Genomic DNA, 25,249 nt, shown 5'->3' with positions numbered 1-25,249 from the left:
TCACCAAGGCTCTGTACAACTGTAGCAAGACATCCTTGTTCCTGTACTCGAACCCTCTTGCTACGAAGGCCAACATACCATTTGCCTTCTTAACCGCTTGCTGCGCCTGCATGCTTACCTTCAACGACTGGTGCACAAGGACACCCAGGTCTCTTTGCACTTCCCCTTCTCCCAATCTATTGCCATTCAAATAATAATCTGCCTTCCTGTTTTTGCCACCAAAGTGGATAACCTCACATTTATCCACATTATAGTGCATTTGCCATGTTTCTGCCCAATCACCCAACCTATCCAAATCGTACTGGAGTTTCACGACATCCTCCTCACAGCTTACCCTCCCACCCAGCTTTGTGTCGTCTGCAAATTTGGAGATATTACATCCAATTCCCTCGTCCAGATCATTAATATATATTGTGAACATCTGGGGTCCTAGGACCGATCCTTGCGGTACCCCATTAGTCACTGCCTGCCACTCGGAAAACGACCCGTTTATTCCAACTCTTTGCTTTCTGTCTGCCAACCAGTTCTCTATCCAAGTCAATACCTTGCCCCCAATCCCATGTGCCTTAATTTTGCACGCTAATCTCGTGTGTGGGACCTTATCGAAAGCCTTCTGAAAGTCCAAATACACTACATCCACTGGTTCTCCCTTATCTATTTTACCAGTTACATCCTCAAAAAATTCCAGTAGATTAGTCGAGCATGATTTACCTTTTGTAAATCCATGTTGACTTTGTCCGATCCTGTCACTGCTTTCCAAGTGCTCTGCTATTACATCTTTTATAATGGACTCTAGCATTTTCCCCACTACCGATGTCAGGCTTAATTCCCCGCTTTTTCTCTACCACCTTTTTTGAATAGTGGGGTAACATTAGCTACCCTCCAATCCATGGGTACCGTTCCAGAGTCTATCGAGTTCTGGAAGATGACCAGCAATGGATCGACTATTTCTAGAGCCACTTCCTTAAGTACCCTAGGATGTAGATTATCAGGCCCTGGGGATTTATCGGCCTTCAGTCCTATCAATTTTCCTAACACCATTTCCCTACAAATACTGATTTCTTTCAGTTTCTCCCTTTCATCTATCCTAATCTTGCTATGTAACCAGGCCTGAGTAACTTGAGTTTCCCTGTGTCCATTCACGTGTGCCTTTTGGCTGCGACTCCAGACCGAAGCCCATCACTTCTATTTCCGCTTTTTTCTCCGTCTTTTTTTCTTTTCTCTTTACCCCTCCTAAACCCATCTCTCCTGTCGTCATGCCTCCTTTCATTTCTCCCCTCTCGGGTACTCTGCCCTCCCAACTTCCTACTCTCCTGCCGCCGTCCCAGGCTTGACTCCCTCTTAGACAGGCCTACAGCTTCCCCCTGTGCCTCTGTTGGCATCCTCCGAAGGGCCCATCGAGGCACTCGTCGCTGCCTCCTCACGAGCAACAACAACAACAAGTATTTATATAGCGCCTCTAACAGAGTAAAACGTCCCAAGGCGCTTCACAGGAATGTTATCAAGCAAAATTTGACGCAGCTACATAAGGAGGTATCAGGGCAGCTTGGTCAAAGAGCGTCTTTTAAGGAGTGCCTTATGGAAGAAAGTGAGATAGAGAGGCGGAGAGGTTTAGAGAGGGAGTTCAGAGCTCAGGCCCTCGGTAGCTGAAGGCACGGCCACCAATGGTGGAGCGATTACAATCTCTCCTCCTTTAAGATGCTCCTTAAAACCTTTCTCTTTGACCAAGCTTTGGTGTCCTAATATCTCTTTATGTGGCTCGGTGTCAAATTTTCTTTGCTAACACTCCCGTGAAGCACCTTGGGACGTTTTGCTACATTAAAGGCGCTATATAAATGCAAGTTGTTGTTGTTATTGTATGCACTAAGAGCTTTTCTCTCAGTTCAGCACCTTAATAACAAATTGTATGCAGAACACTAAAAGGGCAGTGTCGTCAACGTCGCAGGATACGGCCAGTGCAAGTGCAAATGGAAGAGAATCTTCCAGCTCGGCTTTCACCTAAGATTGAAGCTGCCAGTCAGAGCCAGCACACAGCGACAACTGTCTGAGGACACAGCGGCTCCTCTGGAATATTCCGCACAACCATTTCTGATTTTAAGTTCATAGTTCTCCAGTAAAATGCCCATGACCATCACCATAATCTCTCTCACCACCTGTGCGTCAGAATCCAACAAGTTCTGCAGCTGGCCAAAGTTCTAAGTTCTGAACATACATACAAACTAGGAGCAGGAGTCAGCCACTCGGCCCTTCGAGCTCGCTCGGCCCTTCGAGCCCGCTCCGCCACTCGGCCCTTCGAGCTCGCTCCGCCACTCGGCCCTTCGAGCTCGCTCCGCCACTCGGCCCTTCGAGCCCGCTCCGCCACTCGGCCCTTCGAGCTCGCTCCGCCACTCGGCCCTTCGAGCCCGCTCCGCCCTTCGAGCCCGCTCCGCCACTCGGCCCTTCGAGCCCGCTCCGCCACTCGGCCCTTCGAGCCCGCTCCGCCCTTCGAGCCCGCTCCGCCACTCGGCCCTTCGAGCTCGCTCCGCCACTCGGCCCTTCGAGCCCGCTCCGCCCTTCGAGCCCGCTCCGCCACTCGGCCCTTCGAGCTCGCTCCGCCACTCGGCCCTTCGAGCCCGCTCGGCCCTTCGAGCCCGCTCCGCCACTCGGCCACTCGAGCCCGCTCCGCCACTCGGCCCCTCGAGCCCGATCCGCCACTCGGCCCCTCGAGCCCGCTCGGCCCTTCGAGCCCGCTCCGCCACTCGGCCCATCGAGCCCGCTCCGCCACTCGGCCCCTCGAGCCCGCTCGGCCCTTCGGCCCATCGAGCCCGCTCCGCCACTCGGCCCTTCGAGCCCGCTCGGCCCTTCGAGCCCGCTCCGCCACTCGGCCCATCGAGCCCGCTCCGCCACTCGGCCCTTCGAGCTCGCTCCGCCACTCGGCCCTTCGAGCCCGCTCGGCCCTTCGAGCCCGCTCCGCCACTCGGCCCATCGAGCCCGCTCCGCCACTCGGCCCCTCGAGCCCGCTCCGCCACTCGGCCCTTCGAGCCCGCTCCGCCACTCGGCCCTTCGAGCCCGCTCCGCCACTCGGCCCTTCGAGCTCGCTCCGCCACTCGGCCCTTCGAGCCCACTCGGCCCTTCGAGCCCGCTCCGCCACTCGGCCCTTCGAGCCCGCTCCGCCACTCGGCCCTTCGAGCCCGCTCCGCCACTCGGCCCTTCGAGCTCGCTCCGCCACTCGGCCCTTCGAGCCCGCTCCGCCACTCGGCCCTTCGAGCCCGCTCCGCCACTCGGCCCTTCGAGCCCGCTCCGCCACTCGGCCCTTCGAGCTCGCTCCGCCACTCGGCCCTTCGAGCCCGCTCCGCCACTCGGCCCTTCGAGCCCGCTCCGCCACTCGGCCCCTCGAGCCCGCTCCGCCACTCGGCCCCTCGAGCCCGCTCCGCCACTCGGCCCCTCGAGCCCGCTCCGCCACTCGGCCCCTCGAGCCCGCTCCGCCACTCGGCCCCTCGAGCCCGCTCCGCCACTCGGCCCCTCGAGCCCGCTCCGCCACTCGGCCCCTCGAGCCCGCTCGGCCCCTCGAGCCCGCTCCGCCACTCGGCCCCTCGAGCCCACTCGGCCCCTCGAGCCCGCTCCGCCACTCGGCCCCTCGAGCCCGCTCCGCCACTCGGCCCCTCGAGCCCGCTCCGCCACTCGGCCTCTCGAGCCCGCTCCGCCACTCGGCCCCTCGAGCCCGCTCCGCCACTCGGCCCCTCGAGCCCGCTCCGCCACTCGGCCCCTCGAGCCCGCTCCGCCACTCGGCCCCTCGAGCCCACTCGGCCCCTCGAGCCCGCTCCGCCACTCGGCCCCTCGAGCCCGCTCCGCCACTCGGCCCCTCGAGCCCGCTCCGCCACTCGGCCCCTCGAGCCCGCTCCGCCACTCGGCCCTTTGAGCCTGCTCCGCCATTCAATAAGATCATGGCTGATCCAATTACTCCACATTCCCGCCTACCCACGATAACTGTTCACCCCCTTGCTTACCAAGAATCTATCTACCTCTGCCTTAAAAATATTCAAAGACTCTGCTTCCACCACCCTCTGAGGAAGAGAGTTCCAAAGACTCACGACCCTCTGAGAAAAAAATTCTCCTCATCTCTGTCTTAAATGGGCGACCCCTTATTTTTAAACAGTGACCCCTAGTTCTAAATTCTCCCACAAGACGAAACATCCTCTCCACATCCACCCTGTCCAGACCCCTCAGGATCTTATATGTTTCAATCAAGTCACCTCTTATTCTTCTAAACTCCAGCGACTACAAGCCTAGCCTGTCCAACCTTTCCTCATAAGACAACCCGCCCATTCCAGGTATTAGTCTAGTAAACCTTCTCTGAACTGCTTCCAATAAATAAGGAGACCAATACTGTACACAGTACTCCAGATGTGGTCTCACCAATGCCCTGTATAACTGAAGCATAACTGAAGACGAGAGAATCTGTTTCAGGACTGTTTTTGCAGATTGAGAGTGGATTTCAGCTGAGAAATTTCTTCCACCCCTTCCTATGAACTGACTGGAAATTTTCTTTCAAATTCAAGTTCGAAACCTTTCTTCACATTATTCACCTTATTCTCACCAAACGACGTTGCACAAAAGGCAAAGCGGCTTCTCCACCCTTTCTGCAAACTGAATTTCTCATTCATCGTGAAATTTTCATCCACCTTTCGCCCACTGCCAACTGACGGAGGCTCCACTGGCACATCAATCAGCTCTCCTGAAGAATGTTCACAGAGACTCACTATTTGCCATTTTCTTGTGACAGATCTATTCAATTCTTGACTTATTTTTCTTTCATGGAGCGTAGCATAGGAACGTAAGACTTGACAAAAAAGACCAAGCTCCATCGAGTTCACCTTCTACCATCCTGGCACTCGCGCGATACAACAACCTTCCCAACAGCTAGTTTGTCAGGGGGCTGGGAACCTCAGTGTGGGCCCAGAACGGAGAGAAACAAAGCTGGAAGTGCAAGTTAGAAAAGTAGTCAGCAAAACTAGTAGGGAGCAGAAACAAAGGCCAACAGTAAAGAGGGTCAAAGTGCAGAAAAATATTAAACAGGCAAAGCTAAAGGCACTTTATTTAAATGCACATAGCATTCGTAACAAGGTGGATGAATTAATGGCACTAATAGAAGTAAATGGGTATGATGTAATTGCCAGTACAGAGACATGGTTGCAGGGTAACCAAAGCTGGGAACTGAATGTTCCAGGGTACTCAACTATAGGAAGGACAGACAAAAAGGAAAAGGAGGTGGCGTAGCGCTGTTAATAAGGGATGAGATCGGTACAGTAGAGATAAAAGATCTTGGCTCGGCAGATCATGATGTAGAACTGGAATCAGTTTGGGTGGAGCTAAGAAACAGCAAAGGGTGGAAAACATTGGCGGGAGTTGTGTATAGGCCACCAAACAGTAGTGGTAATGTAGGGCACAGTATCAATCAAGAAATTAGAAGTGCATGTAACAAGGGCAATATGGTAATCATGGGGGACTTTAATCTACATATTGACTGGGCAAATCAAATTACCACAAATGCATGCGAGATGGATTCCTGGATCAGTATTTGGAGGAACCAACCAGGGAACAGGCTATTCTGGATCTGGTACTGTGTAATGAGAAAGGGCTAATCAATAATCTTGTGGTAAAGGGGTCTTTAGGGACAAGTGACCATAATATGATTGAATTTGACATTAAGTTTGAGAGTGATGTAGTCCAATCTGAAACTAAGGTCTTCAATCTAAACAGAGGAAACCACAAGGGTATGAGGGCCAAGTTGGCCATGGTAAATTGGGAGACTACACTAAAAGGTATGAAGGTGGACATACAATGGCTAACATTCAAGGAAATAATGCATAATTTGCAACATGTATTCCTCTAGGGCATAAAAACCCAAAAAGAAAAGTGATCCAACCATGGCTAACAAAAGAAATTAAAGCTAGTATTAAGTCAAAGGTGGAAGCTTATAAAGTTGCCAGAAAAAGTATGCAACCTGAGGATTAGGATCCTTTTAGAAATCAGCAAAGGGGGACCAAGAAATTGATAAAGAAAGGGAAAATGGAATATGAGCACAAACTAGCGAAAAATATAAAACGGATTCTAAAAGCTTCTACAGGTATGTGAAAAGGAAAAGACTGGCGAAGGTAAATGTAGGTCCTTTATAGTCAGAGATGGGAGAATTTATAATGGGGAATGAGGAAATGGCTAAGAAATTAAATAAATACTTTGTTTCTGTCTTCACGGAGGAAGACACAAAAAACCTCCCGGAAATACGAGAAAACCAAGGGTGTGGCGAGAATGAGGAACTTAAAGAAATTATTATTAGTAAAAAAACAGTACTAGCAAAATTAATGGGACTAAAAGTCGATAAATCCCAAGGACCGGATGACCTACAACTTAGGTTTTGAAAGAGGTGGCCATTGGGATAGTGGACGCATTGGTTGTCATCTTCCAAAATTCTGTAGATTCTGGAACGGTTCCTGCAGATTGGAGGATAACAAATGTAACCCCACTATTTAAGAAAGGAGGAAGAGAGAGAACGGGGAACTACAGACCTGTTAGTCTCACATCAGTAGTTGGGAAAATGCAGGAATCTATTAAAAAGGATGCAATAACTGGGCACGAATAGTAAGATTGGGCAGAGTCAACATGGATTTATGAAAGGGAAATCCTGTTTGACAAACCTATTGGAGTTCTTTGAGGATGTAACTAGTGGAGTAGACAAAGGGAAACCGGTAGATGTGGTGTATTTGGATTTTCATAAGGCCTTCGATAAGGTCCCACACAAGAGGTTGGTGAACAAAATTAGGGCACATGGAATTGGGGGTAATATACTAGCATGGATTGAGAATTGGTTAACAGACAGAAAACAAAGAGTAGGGATAAACAGGTCTTTTTCAGGTTGGCAGGCTGTGACTAGTGGGGTACCGCAAGGATCGGTGCTTGGGCCCCAGCTATTCACAATCTATATCAATGATTTGGATGAGGGGACTAAATGTAACATTTCCAAATTTGCTGATGATACAAAGCTAGGTGGCAGTGTCAGTTGTGAAGAGGATGTGAAGAGGCTTCAAGGGGATCTCGACAGGCTCAGTGAGTGGGCAAGAACATGGCAGATGGATTATAATGTGGATAAATGTGAAGTTATCCACTTTGGTAGAAAAAACAGAAAGGCAGAGTATTTCCTAAATGGTGAAAGATTGGGGAATGCAGATGCTCAAAGGGACCTGGGTGTCCTTGTACATGAGTCACTGAAAGTGAATGTGCAGGTGCAGCAAGCCATGAGGAAGGCAAATGGTATGCTGGCCTTCATTACAAGAGGATTTGAGTACAGGAGTAAAGAAGTCTTGCTCCAATTATATAGGGCCTTGGTGAGACCACACCTGGAGTACTGTGTACAGTTTTGGTCTCCTTACCTAAGGAAGGATATACTTGCCATAGAGGGAGTGCAGCGAAGGTTCACGTGATTTTTTCCTGGGATGGCGGGACTGTCGTATGAGAAGAGATTAATCAAACTAGGCCTGTATTCTCTTGAATTCAGAAGAATGAGAGGGGATCTCATTGAAGCATACAAAATTATTACAGGGCTTGATAGGGTGGATGCTGGGAGAATGTTTCCCTTAGCTGGGGAGTCTAGAATCAGGGGCCACAGCTTCAGGATAAAGGGTAGGCCATTCAGGACTGAGATGAGAAGAAATTTCTTCACAGAAAGGGTGGTGAATCTTTGGAATTCTCTACCCCAGAGGGCTGTGGAGGCTCAGTCATTGGGTATATTCAAACCAGAAGTCGATAGATTTCTGACTAGTAAGGGCATCAAGGGATATGACGAGAGGGCCGGTGAATGGAATTGAGGCAGAAGATCAGCCATGATCTTATTGAATGGCGGAGCAGGCTCGAAGGGCCGAATGGCCTACTCCTGCTCCTATTTCTTATAATGGAGTTGTTGATTAATCACAGCGATCAATCTCTATCAATGAGTCTACAACAGACCCAGACATGAGGTGAGGATGGAGAGCTTTGGGATCCACAAGTCCAAAGTCCCGAGCCTGTTGCACTCACCACATGTCATGTCTCAAATTACTCATATACACTGTCCCCAAATATTATTTTCTGAAAGAAATTATCGAATTTGCAATTGAATGAATCAATACTATTTGCTTCCAATAACTTGCTGAAATAATGTTTCCGTGGATTAGTTTTGAATTTGCTCCCTTCAAGCACAGGCTGTGTCCTCTGGTTCTACTGTTCTGGCTTGCCGTGGCCTACATTATCCAGTCCCTTTAGAGTGCTAAAAAACAGCAATCATATCACCTCTCAACCTTTTCTTTCCAGTGAGAACATGTTCAATTTATGTAATAGCTCCTCATAAACCAATGCCTCAATCCTGTCTGACAATCTGGTTGCTCTCTTCTGCATCCTTTCAATAGTTGCAACAGCAGCAGACCTGCCCCCACTCTCCATCCAGAAAAGCTTGACCGTTGCCATGACGTTGCCTGCCGGAGCTGCTTGCTACTGGGTGGACTTGCTTTCACCTGCTGACCTGGAGCGGTATTTCCGATTGGTCGAGTTGACCATGATGACAGCTTCCCTTTCCATACAATGTTGCTGGTGTTCCCACTGCACTGAAGCCTGGTATTCTCACCGCGCTGAAGTCTGGTATTCTCACCGCGCTGAAGTCTGGTGTTCTCACCGCGCTAAAGTCTGGTGTTCTCACCGCGCTGAAGTCTGGTGTTCTCACCGCGCTGAAGTCTGGTGTTTTCACCGCGCTGAAGTCTGGTGTTCTCACCGCGCTGAAGTCTGGTGTTCTCACCGCGCTGAAGTCTGGTGTTCTCACCGCGCTGAAGTCTGGTGTTCTCACCGCGCTGAAGTCTGGTGTTCTCACCGCGCTGAAGTCTGGTGTTCTCACCGCGCTGAAGTCTGGTGTTCTCACCGCGCTGAAGTCTGGTGTTCTCACCACGCTGAAGTCTGGTGTTCTCACCGCGCTGAAGCCTGGTGTTCTCACCGCGCTGAAGTCTGGTGTTCTCACCGCGCTGAAGTCTGGTGTTCTCACCACGCTGAAGTCTGGTGTTCTCACTGCGCTGAAGCCTGGTGTTCTCACCGCGCTGAAGTCTGGCCTGCTCACCTGTAGGGGGTGTTGTGTGGGTCAGCTTCACCTCTGACTTATGAGCGGTTCGAATCACTCCCACTCCCTTGGTTCTAGACCTGGGACTTATTTGGGGGTTGTGATGTAAAGTGCAGCAGACAACTGAATTTTGGTGAAAGAAATAAGATCTTTATTTGAGAAAGGAAATGCACAACACAATTATCTTAACACTCTAAATTGGGGGACCACTTCGGAATACACGAGGGAAAATTACAATAGACAGAATACTTCACTCCTCCCAATCCCACTTAACTAGCTAAGTTGGGCTCCAGAGGACCAGGGATAATGCTCACCAAAACGACTTCTTTTGACAGTTGTAGAGGTTCGCGATTTTTGGGGTTCTCTAGATATGTCGGTTGGGGCCTGCTGTACCCCGGACGCAGTAGGGAACTTCACCTGCGTGGCTGGTCAGTCTTCGCGAGTCCGCTGATGCGGTAGGGTGCGTATTGGATCTATCAGGTGAGTACCCAATTTCTTTTGGTTAGAAGTAGGGTTTAGAGTCTTTTCAGTAAAACCTTACCCAGCGGTAAGTCAGGATAGATTATGCGAATCTTCGGTTTTCTTCCGAGTTGGGTTTTGTTGGTCGCGGTGGCCCAATATTACCCAGTTGCTGGTAATATTTGGTTGTTTGTTTCGTTTGGCCCTGGTCTGCCGCGAGGTCTCCGACGGTGTGTTATTTCTTCGAGAGGGAGCTTCTTCTTAGACTGAACTTGGTGATTTGATTTGACATGAATGATGAAACGAACTTCCTCCAGCACTGCTTTCTTGAACTCTTTTCTTCAACTCAACTCAACTCTTTGAACTCTCCTCTCACTCGAACCACCATTGACTCTTTGAACTGCTTGAACCGCTTGACCCGAACTGAACCCGCACTCCTTGAACCGAACTCCTGTTGTAAAAGCAGGCCCTCAATTATACTGTTTGAGGCCTGCTAATCTGCACGCCAAATCAGTTCTGTCTCTTTGTTAGTTTTGGCGGCTCGTTAACATCGATGGGTTAAAAATTGTTTAATATGTTTCGGGATGGTCCCATCGGTCTTAATTGGTTTAAGATTGCGTGAAGTGGTTTCAGGGTGGTCCCCTCGATTCTTAATTGGTTTTAAGCGATTGTTTAACCTCTTGTTTAATTGCTGTAACATTTGCCTTTTCCTGTGGGGCCCAAGGTTCTTCTGTTGGTTGGTGTCATGTTCTGCATTATGTATACTTTGGATGGTTCTGTAACTTTGGGCAGGAACTGCTCTTCCGTTGGTCTATTGTCATTATGTAAAATGACTGAGACAGTCCAGATAGTCGCGCAGACAGCTTTGCTAATGCCAATACTCAAAATTGTCCATTTACAGAGGCCAATCCCAATTCCTTTTGTTGCAGCCCCCCCTTTTCTTCCACAGGCTCGAACATGCTTTTAAAATAAAAAGCAAAATCCTGGGGTCCTTGATTTTTAAATCTCCCTTTAGGCCCAATGTTCTTATACCATTCTGACATGGTTTATTAACAATCCAAAAATCCCTTCTTTAGGGTAATCTTCTTGGTTTTGGGGAATCTGTTGAATTTTGCGAATCTTACACACCGTGCTGAAGTCTGGCGTTCTCACCGCGCTGAGGTCTGGCGTTCTCACCGCGCTGAGGTCTGGCGTTCTCACCGCGCTGAGGTCTGGCGTTCTCACCGCGCTGAGGTCTGGCGTTCTCACCGCGCTGAGGTCTGGCGTTCTCACCGCGCTGAGGTCTGGCGTTCTCACCGCGCTGAGGTCTGGCGTTCTCACCGCGCTGAGGTCTGGCGTTCTCACCGCGCTGAGGTCTGGCGTTCTCACCGCGCTGAGGTCTGGCGTTCTCACCGCGCTGAGGTCTGGCGTTCTCACCGCGCTGAGGTCTGGCGTTCTCACCGCGCTGAGGTCTGGCGTTCTCACCGCGCTGAGGTCTGGCGTTCTCACCGCGCTGAGGTCTGGCGTTCTCACCGCGCTGAGGTCTGGCGTTCTCACCGCGCTGAGGTCTGGCGTTCTCACCGCGCTGAGGTCTGGCGTTCTCACCGCGCTGAGGTCTGGCGTTCTCACCGCGCTGAGGTCTGGCGTTCTCACCGCGCTGAGGTCTGGCGTGCTCACCTGTAGGGGGTGGTGTGTGGGTCAGCTTCACCTCTGACTTATGAGCGGTTCGAATCACTCCCACTCCCTTGGTTCTAGACCTGGGACTTATTTGGGGGTTGTGATGTAAAGTGCAGCAGACAACTGAATTTTGGTGAAAGAAATAAGATCTTTATTTGAGAAAGGAAATGCACAACACAATTATCTTAACACTCTAAATTGGGGGACCACTTCGGAATACACGAGGGAAAATTACAATAGACAGAATACTTCACTCCTCCCAATCCCACTTAACTAGCTAAGTTGGGCTCCAGAGGACCAGGGATAATGCTCACCAAAACGACTTCTTTTGACAGTTGTAGAGGTTCGCGATTTTTGGGGTTCTCTAGATGTGTCGGTTGGGGCCTGCTGTACCCCGGACGCAGTAGGGAACTTCACCTGCGTGGCTGGTCAGTCTTCGCGAGTCCGCTGATGCGGTAGGGTGCGTATTGGATCTATCAGGTGAGTACCCAATTTCTTTTGGTTAGAAGTAGGGTTTAGAGTCTTTTCAGTAAAACCTTACCCAGCGGTAAGTCAGGATAGATTATGCGAATCTTCGGTTTTCTTCCGAGTTGGGTTTTGTTGGTCGCGGTGGCCCAATATTACCCAGTTGCTGGTAATATTTGGTTGTTTGTTTCGTTTGGCCCTGGTCTGCCGCGAGGTCTCCGACGGTGTGTTATTTCTTCGAGAGGGAGCTTCTTCTTAGACTGAACTTGGTGATTTGATTTGACATGAATGATGAAACGAACTTCCTCCAGCACTGCTTTCTTGAACTCTTTTCTTCAACTCAACTCAACTCTTTGAACTCTCCTCTCACTCGAACCACCATTGACTCTTTGAACTGCTTGAACCGCTTGACCCGAACTGAACCCGCACTCCTTGAACCGAACTCCTGTTGTAAAAGCAGGCCCTCAATTATACTGTTTGAGGCCTGCTAATCTGCACGCCAAATCAGTTCTGTCTCTTTGTTAGTTTTGGCGGCTCGTTAACATCGATGGGTTAAAAATTGTTTAATATGTTTCGGGATGGTCCCATCGGTCTTAATTGGTTTAAGATTGCGTGAAGTGGTTTCGGGGTGGTCCCCTCGATTCTTAATTGGTTTTAAGCGATTGTTTAACCTCTTGTTTAATTGCTGTAACATTTGCCTTTTCCTGTGGGGCCCAAGGTTCTGCATTATGTATACTTTGGATGGTTCTGTAACTTTGGGCAGGAACTGCTCTTCTGTTGGTCTATTGTCATTATGTAAAATGACTGAGGCAGTCCAGATAGTCGCGCAGACAGCTTTGCCAATGCCAATACTCAAAATTGTCCATTTACAGAGGCCAATCCCAATTCCTTTTGTTGCAGCCCCCCCTTTTCTTCCACAGGCTCGAACATGCTTTTAAAATAAAAACCAAAATCCTGGGGTCCTTGATTTTTAAATCTCCCTTTAGGCCCAATATTCTTATACCATTCTGACATGGTTTATTAACAATCCAAAAATCCCTTCTTTAGGGTAATCTTCTTGGTTTTGGGGAATCTGTTGAATTTTGCGAATCTTACACACCGTGCTGAAGTCTGGCGTTCTCACCGCACTGAAGTCTGGCGTTCTCACCGCGCTGAAGTCTGGCGTTCTCACCGCGCTGAAGTCTGGCGTTCTCACCGCGCTGAAGTCTGGCGTTCTCACCGCGCTGAAGTCTGGCGTTCTCACCGCGCTGAAGTCTGGCGTTCTCACCGCGCTGAAGTCTGGCGTTCTCACCGCGCTGAAGTCTGGCGTTCTCACCGCGCTGAAGTCTGGCGTTCTCACCGCGCTGAAGTCTGGCGTTCTCACCGCGCTGAAGTCTGGCGTTCTCACCGCGCTGAAGTCTGGTGTTCTCACCGCGCTGAAGTCTGGTGTTCTCACCGCGCTGAAGTCTGGTGTTCTCACCGCGCTGAAGCTGAAGTCTGGTGCTCTCACCGCGCTGAAGCTGAAGTCTGGTGTTCTCACCGCGCTGAAGCTGAAGTCTGGTGTTCTCACCGTGCTGAAGCTGAAGTCTGGTGTTCTCACCGTGCTGAAGCTGAAGTCTGGTGTTCTCACCGTGCTGAAGTCTGGTGTTCTCACCGTGCTGAAGTCTGGTGTTCTCACCGTGCTGAAGTCTGGTGTTCTCACCGTGCTGAGTTCTGGTGTTCTCAACGTGCTGAGGTCTGGTGTTCTCACCGTGCTGAGGTCTGGTGTTCTCACCGTGCTGAGGTCTGGTGTTCTCAATGTGCTGAAGTCTGGTGTTCTCACCGTGCTGAGTTCTGGTGTTCTCAACGTGCTGAGGTCTGGTGTTCTCACCGTGCTGAGGTCTGGTGTTCTCACCGTGCTGAGGTCTGGTGTTCTCAATGTGCTGAGGTCTGGTGTTCTCAACGTGCTGAGTTCTGGTGTTCTCACCGTGCTGAAGTCTGGTGTTCTCACCGTGCTGAGGTCTGGTGTTCTCACCGTGCTGAGGTCTGGTGTTCTCACCGTGCTGAGGTCTGGTGTTCTCACCGTGCTGAAATCTGGTGTTCTCACCGTGCTGAAGTCTGGTGTTCTCACCGTGCTGAGGTCTGGTGTTCTCAATGTGCTGAAGTCTGGTGTTCTCACCGTGCTGAGGTCTGGTGTTCTCACCGTGCTGAAGTCTGGTGTTCTCACCGTGCTGAGGTCTGGTGTTCTCAATGTGCTGAAGTCTGGTGTTCTCACTGTGCTGAGGTCTGGTGTTCTCAACGTGCTGAGTTCTGGTGTTCTCAACGTGCTGAGGTCTGGTGTTCTCACCGTGCTGAAGTCTGGTGTTTTCACCGCGCTGAATCACACACAGAATCACACAGAAACCCCACAGTGCAGATAGAGGCCATTTCGGCCCATCGAGCCTGCACCGACACATATCCCACCCGATCCCCGTTACCCCTACACCAACACATATCCCACCCTATCCCTGTAACCCCACGTATTTAATCCCCCTAACACTAAGGGTCAATTTTATCATAGCCAATCAACCTAACCCGCACATCTTTGGACTGTGGGAGGAAACCGGAGCACCCGGAGAAAACCCACGCAAACACGGGGAGAATGTGCAAACTCCACACAGACAGTCGCCCGAGGCCGGATTCGAACCCGGGTCTCTGGCGCTGTGAGGCAACAGTGCTAACCACTATGAAGTCTGGTGTTTACACCCGTGTTACACACCATTTTAGCAGATGACCAATAAGCAGAAACCAAGAAAGTAAAGCACACACGACGATCATAAAAACACTCTCATGCTCTGAATTTCATTTGAACATTTTATCAACAGGCGCATAAAAAGGATAAAGTTCACATAAACATCCCTGTCAAATATGAGGATTGTAATGACATGCCCAAGTACAGTATCTTTCTATTATTAATTTTTTAATTACTAATCAGAAATGCTATTCACCACAACCAAATTCCCAATTTGCCAGATGTGACTAGTGGCTAACATTGGACAACACTGCAGTGAAGAGCTGACTGGAGCCAGTGATTTCAGGGCAGCAGCTCTTGGCTTTTACTTGCGATGAAGAAATTCTTTTAAAATCACACATTGTGGTGATTCATGAGCTGATGTGTTCAGGAAATGGTCACGTTCCCTTCCAGCCGAGGCTTGAGATAAACACCAGACAGCCACAGCTCCTGTCTATTCACAGTAAAGTTTATTACTGGAATTTATGGAGAAGTTTCAAATTCAGACAATTGATTTTCAATACTAGCCTAGGAATGTAAGGGGTGTTCACTGCAACCTCAATATAAACCTGTACGGGCGGTCAGTGTGCTCAGTAGGGGTTGAAACTTCTTGGACGGGTGCGTCTGCAGTCTTGGGAGTGTGTATCTGGTCGCAGTTGACGTGAGCAGTGATACTGTAAATACAGAATGTATTTGGAGTGTGACACCTTGAAATGAAAGTGTGCTCAGCCTGACCTCTAGTGCCTCAGAATTGCCCTATATCGGTGAAGGCTGCCATCCTGGGATGCTTTTGTTCAAGTACTAAATGCTGGTTTAAATGTTGTGAGGTTTGATGTTTGGAGAGTCAGTGTGTTCTTATAAAAGCCCATCGTTCCTGTTCCACAGGTGCTTGGGACACAGATGGTGCAAGCACTGACTGGCATTGCCCTTTGCTGGCAGGTACAGTGGCTTGAATTTTTGTGCAAAGTCTCATTCATCTAAACTTTAATCCTTTACTATGTGTGTACCCTTACCTGCCAACCTTCTTCACGGACAGTCAGTGTCTCAGATTCAGTGTCCCCATTTATCAGAAAAGCTCACCGTGCATTCAAGCTTAATTTGCTCTTTCCAGGCTGTCCCACAAGTTGGTGTGGCTTGGTTCTGCGCACATCGTACCTGGTTCTGTGACTCCTGCGTTTGGTGGAGAGGGCAAGCGGTGGGGATTTAATTACACTCTGACTGCACCACAAACTTTTCCTGAGGTAAAACATTCCAATGCTAGCGCTAGATGAATCTTTAATAACATCAATTCAGATGAAAATGTACCTCAGAGACCCACTCTGGTCTCACCCCCACCCCACCTTACGGACAGTCAGTGTCCCGCTGGGCCAGAAGAGCTGAGCGTCAGCGGCTCACAGATGGACTAACGGGGGCAGCAGGTTTCAATCTACACTTATTTTTACTGGCAGATGTGAGAACTAGACACTGGGCCAGAAACACTTTCGATATTATTTCCACATGTCATAACTCTGTGATCGGGTCCACACTTCAGTTGCCACCTTTTTCGGTCCATGTCAATTTTTTTTTTTTGAAGATCTTGTTCATTTTTTGATAGTTTCCTAGGTTGGCATGTGCGGTTCTGTTAGGAAGCCGGAGGCAATTTTTTGCGAGCTAGGGATGCAACTTTTGTGGGTTTAATAGTCACATACTGTACTGCCCCCTCGTGGCTGTGCTATTTTGACTACAAGAATGGTGAGCTGTCCTGTTTAGTGAGCAGCCACGTTGAGACTGTTCGTGGATTATTTCCTGTCCAGGAGAAATGATCTTTGATGATTCACCAAAAACAGATCCACGTTGATTCAACGTATAGATTGTGTACTGACTATAATCGGATTAGAGTGTGCACTGACTGACTGTAATCGGTTTAGAGTGTGCACTGATTGACTGTAATCGGATTAGAGTGTGTACTGACTGACTGTAATCGGATTAGAGTGTGTACTGACTGACTAATCGGATTAAAGTGTGTACTGACTGACTGTAATCGGATTAGAGTGTGCACTGATTGACTGTAATCGGCTTAGAGTGTTTACTGACTGATTGTAATCGGTTTAGTGTGTGCATTGACTGACTAATCGGTTTAAATTTTACACTGACTGTAATCGGTTTACAGTGTGTTGACGGACTAATCGGTTTAGATTCTGCACTGACTGACTGTAATCGGTTTAGAGTGTGCACTGACTGACTAATCGGTTTAGAGCCTGCACTGACTGACTATAATCGGTTTAGAGTATGCACTGACTGACTAATCAGATTAGAGTGTGAACTGACTGACTGTAATCAGTTTAGTGTGTGCACTGACTGACTGTAATCGGTTTAGAGTGTGCACTGACTGACTGTAATCGGTTTAGAGTGTGCACTGACTGACTAATCGGTTTAGAGTGTGCACTGACAGACTGTAATCGGTTTAGAGTGTGCACTGACTGTAATCGGTTTAGAGTGTGCACTGACTGACTGTAATCGGTTTAGAGTATGCACTGACTGACTAATCGGATTAGAGTGTGCACTGACTGACTAATTGGATTAGAGTGTGCACTGACTGACTGTAATCGGTTTAGAGTGTGTAATGACTGACTAATTGGTTTAGAGTGTGCACTGACTGACTGTAAGCGGTTTAGAGTGTGCACTGACTGATTGTAATCGGTTTAGTGTGTGCACTGACTGACTAATCGGTTTAGATTTTACACTGACTGTCTGTAATCGGTTTACAGTGTGTTGACGGACTAATCGGTTTAGAGTGTGCACTGACTGACTGTAATCGGTTTAGAGTGTGCACTGACTGACTGTAATCGGTTTAGAGTCTGCACGGACTGACTGTAATCAGTTTAGAGTGTGCACTGAATGACTGTAATCGGGTTAGAGTCTGCACTGACTGATAATCGGATTAGAGTGTGCACTGACTGACTGTAATCGGTTTAGAGTGTGCACTGACTGACTAATCGGTTTAGAGTCTGCACGGACTGACTGTAATCAGTTTAGAGTGTGCACTGAATGACTGTAATCGGGTTAGAGTCTGCACTGACTGATAATCGGATTAGAGTGTGCACTGACTGACTGTAATCGGTTTAGAGTGTGCACTGACTGACTGTAATCGGTTTAGAGTCTGCACGGACTGACTGTAATCAGTTTAGAGTGTGCACTGAATGACTGTAATCGGGTTAGAGTCTGCACTGACTGATAATCGGTTTAGAGTGTGCACTGACTGACTGTAATCGGTTTAGAGTGTGCACTGACAGACTGTAATCGGTTTACTGTGTACAGACAGACCATAATCGATTTAGATTGTGTACTGACTGACTGTAACCAGTTTAGAGTCTGCACTGACTGACTGTAATCGGTTTACTGTGTGTACAGCACTGACTGACTGTAATTGTAACAGTACTGTAGACGTAAGTACTGCACACTGTACATACTGCAAGTGTATTACTACTTACCTAATAGTTCACCTGATGGTTCATCCTTAACTATCAGGAAAGGATGAACTGGCTGAAATCAACCTCTTGAAAACAGAAGGCTGAGGGTGACCTAATAGAGGTCTTCAAATGATGAAAGATTTAGATAGAGTAGACACAGAGACAGTGTTTCCACTTGTGGGGAAGAGCAAAACTAGAGGCCATCAATATAAGATAGTCACCAAGTACTGTACATATTAAATACTGGACACCATAGTGTTGCACGCTGTTGTACTTTGCTCTGTAGTACTGGACACTAGTACAGGAAACTTTGTGCTATGCGGCACCCTCAAAACTGCCGGACACTCCAGCGCTAATGTTGAAAGATACGGAAGCTTCTGAGCGCCGTATCTGTCAACAAACCCTGTTGCTTCCAAGCGTCTCTATAGCTTAGCAACAGCTTCAGCAGACCTTGCAGAGCTTGACTGTTGAGGAAAAAAGCAACGAGAAAAAAAACCTAACGAAAACGGCACCTGATTTTTGCCGGTGGCTCGAGCATTCCGGACAGTTAGCCTCCGGATAACACAAAGTTTCCTGTACTGTGCACCGTAATATTGTCCACTCTAAATATTGGACACCTTAGTACAATGTGTTGTGAGTACTGAATGCCATCGTATTGTGTGCTGTTAGTACTGTGCACCGTACTACTGAACACTATAAGCATCAGGTGCCATTCACAAGTGGGTTATGTTTGAGGAAGCCATTCATTCAAGTCCTGTCCATTTTATACCAATCGTTTAAAGAATTTCTAAAGTAAAGTTTATGCTCCTTTTTTATTAATTATAAAATCTGTCCCGGGCAGGGCAGGGGAAGGGAAAGACTATGATAGACTATTGAGGCAGACATGGGACTCTGGTTAGATTGGGACTGATGGGCCGAATGGCCTTATCTAGCTCTGAACTTTACTTGCTGTGGCCGAGTGGATGCCGGAAGGTTCTGTGATGCACTGCTGGGGCAGCTGAGTTTGAGTGAAAGAGACTTGAATTGTTGATGCTGAGGTGAATATGTTGTGATTGCTGAAGCAATATTGTGGAGCTATGGAGTTAAGTAGACATTTTATTTTTTTAAAGTGGGCATGTTGTTTAAAAGTGGCCATGGCTGACCCATGGGGACCCTCCCAGTATCTGCAGTCTGGTCGGTTTCTTGTGATGTAGCCTGACTGCAGTGTGTGAGACTTTACTCAGGCAACTGGTGGTTGTTGGAGAGCAGAGCGCAGGTCCTAGTGTGGAATTAGTGTCTAACTGGGGTAGAGGCGCAGAGGGACCTGGGAGTACAGATACACAAACCACTACAAGTAGCAACGCAGGTTAATAAGGACATAAAAATGCAAGCAAAGCACTGGGGTTCATTTCTAGACGGGTAGAATTGAAAAGCAGAGAAGTTATGTTAAACTTTTATCGAACCTTGGTTTGATCACACTTGGAGTACTGTGAACAGTTCTGGTCTCCATATTATAAAAAGGATGTAGAGGCACTGGGGATGGTGCAAGGATGATACCAGAACTGAGAGCGTACAATTATCAGGAAAGACTGAACAGGCTGGGGCTCTGTTCTCTAGAAAAGAGAGGCGACCTAATAGAGGTCTTTAAAATTAAGAAGGGGTTTGCATGTGGGGGAGTCCAAAACTAGGGGTCATAAATATTCAAAATTGTCACCAATAAGTCCAATAGGGAATTCAAGAGAAATCTCTTCACCGAGAGAGTGGTTAGAATGTGGAACTCGCTACCACAAGGAGTAGTTGAAGCGAATAGTATAGATGCATTTAAGGGGAAGCTAGATAAGTACATGAGGGAGAAAGGAATAGAAGGATATGCTGATGGGATGAGATGAGATGAATTAAGGTGGGAGGAGCCTCGGGTGGAGCATAAACACAGACTGGACTGCAAACACTAGGAGGGCCGAATGGCCTGTTTCTGTGTTGTAAAATTCTATGTAAAAAATAACTGAAACTTGTGAGTATGTCCGGAGTGCTGATCAATGTCTACTTCTCTCCACAGGCGAGAAGCGCCGACGTTCCCGATCTCCCCGGAGAACTCCCTCTCCGCCCGTGTGGCAGCACCGCCAGCATGAAAGTCAAACACGTCAAAAAGTAAGAATGGGCAGATTCCTGTTTGCACAGGCCCGGGCTCGGGATTAGGATTGCGAGCTGTCCTACTGAGCAGATTATTCCCACTGGCGTTTCACTGCACTGATCAAACTACTTCAACATCTAATCAAACGCATTTGTGTATAGTCGCAACCCTGGTTCCTTTGTTGTTTTCTGTTTGATACAAAATGTAATGTTTCCTCTGATTTGGATGAGTGAGACAGAGGTTGGGTGTTCAGTGATGTACTTGTGCTCCTCACAGGCTGTACTGGAATTTGAACACTTCAAAGAAAGTTATTGGTGCATAATCTACATCCATGGGACTTGCAATGTTCAAATAAAGCAAAGAAAACAAACAAATAGAATAAAAAACAGCTCCTGATTTTTGCCGGTGGCTCCAGATTGCCGGATAGTTCACCTCCGGATAGCACTGTATATAAATGAGTTTGTCTGTCTGTCTGGCTGTGTGTATGCACGTGGTGAAATGAGCGGATTTTGTCCGTTTTTTGTACACTGTCCGAACAATTTTTGTCTGACCAAAAAATAAACACGCCTTTGACACTCCCCTAATCATAAGCTTTCTTTTGATATAACATATGTGTAGGTACGCTCTATAACTTTTGAGTTTACCGCACGCATACACACAGACAGACAGACTCATTTATATATATACTAGCTGAAGTGCCCGGCGGTGCTGAGGCTTTTTCGAGGGCATGTTGTTGTTGGAAGAGAGAGAGAGCGACTGGGGGGAAGAGAGGGAGCGACTGGGGGGAGGAGAGAGAGCGACTGGGGGGGAAGAGATAGAGCGACTGGGGGGAAGAGAGAGAGCGACTGGGGGAGAAGAGAGAGAGCGACTGGGGGAGAAGAGAGAGAGCGACTGGGGGAGAAGAGAGAGAGCGACTGGGGGAGAAGAGAGAGAGCGACTGGGGGAGAAGAGAGAGAGCGACTGGGGGAGAAGAGAGAGAGCGACTGGGGGAGAAGAGAGAGAGCGACTGGGGGAGAAGAGAGAGAGCGACTGGGGGGAAGAGAGAGAGCGACTGGGGGGAAGAGAGAGAGCGACTGGGGGGAAGAGAGAGAGCGACTGGGGGGAAGAGAGGGAGGGAAGGAGGGGGGGAGGAGGAGAGAGGAGGGGGGAGGGAGGGGAGGAGGAGAGGGGAGGGGGGGAGGAGGAGAGAGGAGGGGGGGAGAGGAGGGGGGGGAGAGGAGGGGGGGGGAGAGGAGGGAGGGGGGAAGGGGGAGAGTCCCCGAGCCCCCTGATCCCCCTGATCCCCCTGATCCCCGTCCCCCCAAACTCCCGAGCCCCCTGATCCCCACCCCCCAAACTCCCGAGGTTGGCCCCCCCCACCAACCAAGCACCGAACTCCGGAGGCGCAATCTTCTGAGCACCGGCCTCCCGAGCTGACTTCAAGATTGCGGCTGTGCGAGACGGCCGGCGGTCCCGGTTGCCAGGGTAACCCTTGACGCTCACCAAGCCCCGCCCCCCGGCCGAGCCAGAGAGAGAGACGCCGCGTCTCAGCTGCTCCTGCTGCGCGCGCACCCTTTAGTAAGGTAGCGGCGCTGGGCTGAGGCCCACCCCTCCAGCCTTCGAGTGGGGCCGGGAGGTGCCTAGCTCGGGCGTGGGTGCGGAGGAGAGGCCGAGGCTTCGAAGCCTACCTGGAAAAACGGGGAAAGGTAGGAAAATTAATGAGATTAGATAAGTTAATGACTTTCGAAATCATTTTTTTAAAAGACAATATGTGTTTTAAAAGCAACGTTTTTTTGAAAGACGCAGAAAGCGGGAAAAAGAAAGGAAAAGTTTGGAATCAAGATGGCGGCGACTCACCTCGGTTCAGAACGATAAGGCCTGCCCACACACGCACCGATTGGCCCGGCGGCACACGCCAGCAACCCGGCGTACGATTGGTTGAGCTCGAGGTCACTCTGTCACTAATGAGCGGATAATGAGATGCTAATGAGCGGAATATTAAGGTTTTTCGGATACCGCGGGCGCGATTTTAGCCCGGCCGAACCGTAAATACGCTTAAAACCGTTTTGGAAAGGTAAGCTTTCTTTCGACATAACGCACGCGTAAGTACGCCCTGTAACTTTCGAGCGCATAGCCGCCCAGACGCACACGTGCAGACAGACAGCAGGACAGACAGACAGAAGGAAAGACAGACAGAAGGAAGGACAGACAGATCAACCGATTTATATATATATAGACTAGCTGAAGTGCCCGGCGGTACCGAGGCTTTTTCGAGGGCATGTTGTTGTTGGAAGAGAGAGAGAGAGAGCGACTGGGGGGGGAAGGGAGGGGGGGAAGGGAAGGGAGGGGGGAAAGGGAGGGAGGGAGGGGGAGGAAGGGGGGGGAAATGGAGGGGCGGGGGGGAGGGGGGAAGGGAGAAGGGGGGGAAGGGAGAAGGGAGGGAGGGAGAAGGGAGGGCGGGGGGGGAGAGGGAGGGCGGGGGAGCGGGGGGGGAGGGAGGGCGGGGCGGGAGGGGAAAGGGGGGAGGGGAAGGAGGGGAGGGGGAGGGGAGGGGAAGAGGGGGGAGGGAGGAAGGGAGGGCTTGAGGCTGAGAGACGGCCACGGCCACGCCCGGTTGCCGGGGTAACCCTGCCGCCCCGCCCCGCACTCCCGAGAGCCCCGCTCTCGAAGCCCCAGCCGCCCCGCCCAGCACTCCCGAGAGCCCCGCTCTCCGAGCCCGCCCTGCACTCCCGAGAGCCCCGCTCTCCAAGCCCCAGCCGCCCCGCACTCCCGTTGCCGGGGTAACCCTTCCCGCTCACCAAGGCCGAGATCCGCACTCTCGAGAGCCCCACCCCGCCCGAGCCGAGCGCGGAACAGAGTCTCACCTGCTCCTGCTGCGCGTGCACCCTGACCCTCGTGGCTGACGCCGTTGCCCCGGGTAACGTGACACCGGGGGGGGGCGGCGGGTTGGTGAGGAGCTTAGCTCGGGCCTGGCTGGGCAAGAAAGGCCCAGGCTTTCAGGCCTAAGAAAAAAACGGAGAAAGGTAGGAAAAAGAATCTTCAGGTTAGATAAAATATTTACAAATGAGTGATTTATTTTAAAACAATTTAATAAATTCAATTTTATTTTGCTGGAAATGTATATTTGAAAAGAAAGACGCAGAAAGCAGGAAAAAGAATGGAAGCAAGATGGCGGCTACTCACCTCGGTTCAGAACGATAAGGCCCGCCCACACACGCACCGATTGGTCGACCGTCAGGTGACCAAAGCGTAGGATTGGTCAATCGTCCCGTCACTCGACCGTAGGAGGGCCCGGCCGCACGCGGCAGCAAGCCGGCGTACGATTGGTCGAGCTCGAGGTCACTCTGTCGCTAATGAGCGGATAATGAGATGCTAATGAGCGGAATGTTAAGGTTTTTCGGATACCGCGGGCGCGATTTTAGCCCAGCCGAAACGTAAATACGCTTAAAACCGTTTTGGAAAGGTAAGCTTTCTTTTGACGTAACGCACGCGTAGGTATGCCCTGTAACTTTCGAGCGCATAACCGCCCAGACGCGCACCTGCAGACAGATAGAAGGACAGACAGACAGAAGGACCGATTTATATATATATAGATAGATAGACTAGCTGGAGTGCCCGGCGGTGCCGAGGGTCTTTTGAGGGTATGTTGTTGTTGGAAGAGAGAGAGAGAGCGACTGGGGGGAAGAGAGAGAGAGAGCGACTGGGGGGAAGAGAGAGAGCGACTGGGGGGAAGAGAGAGAGCGACTGGGGGGAAGAGAGAGAGCGACTGGGGGGAAGAGAGAGAGCGACTGGGGGGAAGAGAGAGAGCGACTGGGGGGAAGAGAGAGAGCGACTGGGGGGAAGAGAGAGAGCGACTGGGGGGAAGAGAGAGAGCGACTGGGGGGAAGAGAGAGAGCGACTGGGGGGAAGAGAGAGAGCGACTGGGGGGAAGAGAGAGAGCGACTGGGGGGAAGAGAGAGAGCGACTGGGGGGAAGAGAGAGAGCGACTGGGGGGAAGAGAGAGAGCGACTGGGGGGAAGAGAGAGAGCGACTGGGGGGAAGAGAGAGAGCGACTGGGGGGAAGAGAGAGAGCGACTGGGGGGAAGAGAGAGAGCGACTGGGGGGAAGAGAGAGAGCGACTGGGGGGAAGAGAGAGAGCGACTGGGGGGAAGAGAGAGAGCGACTGGGGGGAAGAGAGAGAGCGACTGGGGGGAAGAGAGAGAGCGACTGGGGGGGAAGAGAGAGAGCGACTGGGGGGGAAGAGAGAGAGCGACTGGGGGGAAGAGAGAGAGCGACTGGGGGGAAGAGAGAGAGCGACTGGGGGGAAGAGAGAGAGCGACTGGGGGGAAGAGAGAGAGCGACTGGGGGGAAGAGAGAGAGCGACTGGGGGGAAGAGAGAGAGCGACTGGGGGGAAGAGAGAGAGCGACTGGGGGGAAGAGAGAGAGCGACTGGGGGGAAGAGAGAGAGCGACTGGGGGGAAGAGAGAGAGCGACTGGGGGGGAAGAGAGAGAGCGACTGGGGGGGAAGAGAGAGAGCGACTGGGGGGAAGAGAGAGAGCGACTGGGGAAGAGAGAGAGCGACTGGGGGGAAGAGAGAGAGAGCGACTGGGGGGAAGAGAGAGAGAGCGACTGGGGGGAAGAGAGAGAGAGCGACTGGGGGGAAGAGAGAGAGCGACGGGGGGAAGAGAGGGCGGGGTGGGGGGAAGAGAGGGGGAGGGGAAGGGGGAAGGGAGGGGTAAGGGAGGGCGGGGGGGTAAGGGAGGGCGGGGAGGGAAGGGAGGGTGGGGGGGAAGGGAGGGGGGAAGGGCGGGGGGGAGGGAGGGGGGTGGGGGAGGCGGTGGGGGGAGGGTTGGAGGGCGGGGGGGAAGGGCGGGGGGAGGGCGGGGAAGGGAGGCGGGGGCGGAGGGAGGGCGGGAAGGGGAAGGGGGAGGGAGAGGGGAAGAATGGGGGGGAAGGGAGGGCGGGGGGGAGGGAGGCGAGGGCGGGGGGGAGGAGGGGGGGGAAGGGAGGGCGGGGGGAAGGGAGGACGGGGGAGGGGGGAAGGGGGGGCAGGGAGGAAGGGAGAGGGGGGAAGGGAGGGAGGGGAGGAAGGGGAGGGCGGGGAAGGGAGGGCGGGGAAGGGAGGGCGGGGGCGGGGGGGAGGAAGGGAGGGCGGGGGTGGAGGGCGGGGGGGAGGGAGGGCGGGGAAGGGAGGGAGGGAGGGGAGGAAGGGGAAGGGGGAGAGGGGAAGAAGGGAGGGAGGGGGGAAGGGAGGGGGGCGGGAGGAAGGGAGGGCTTGAGGCTGAGAGACGGCCACGGCCACACCCGGTTGC

General features: G+C 51.0%; 1 protein-coding gene across 2 annotated transcripts in view; it reads left to right on the top strand.

Moving 5' to 3' along the window:
• Positions 1–25,249, top strand: part of arhgap32b (Rho GTPase activating protein 32b) — a 646,854-nt gene that overhangs the window by 279,872 nt on the left and 341,733 nt on the right. For both annotated transcript variants that reach the window (XM_085968179.1, XM_085968180.1), the window contains exon 4: positions 19,905–19,996. In XM_085968179.1, the coding sequence (XP_085824305.1) occupies positions 19,905–19,996 (92 nt within the window). The remainder of the gene's footprint in view (positions 1–19,904; positions 19,997–25,249) is intronic.

Source organism: Somniosus microcephalus, chromosome 26 (assembly GCF_052327205.1).
Source record: "Somniosus microcephalus isolate GS21.2 chromosome 26, FLI_Smic_1.0, whole genome shotgun sequence".
NCBI lineage: Eukaryota > Metazoa > Chordata > Chondrichthyes > Squaliformes > Somniosidae > Somniosus > Somniosus microcephalus.
The sequence above is the reverse complement of the archived record's forward strand: the minus strand, read 5'-3'. Positions and strand labels throughout refer to the sequence as shown.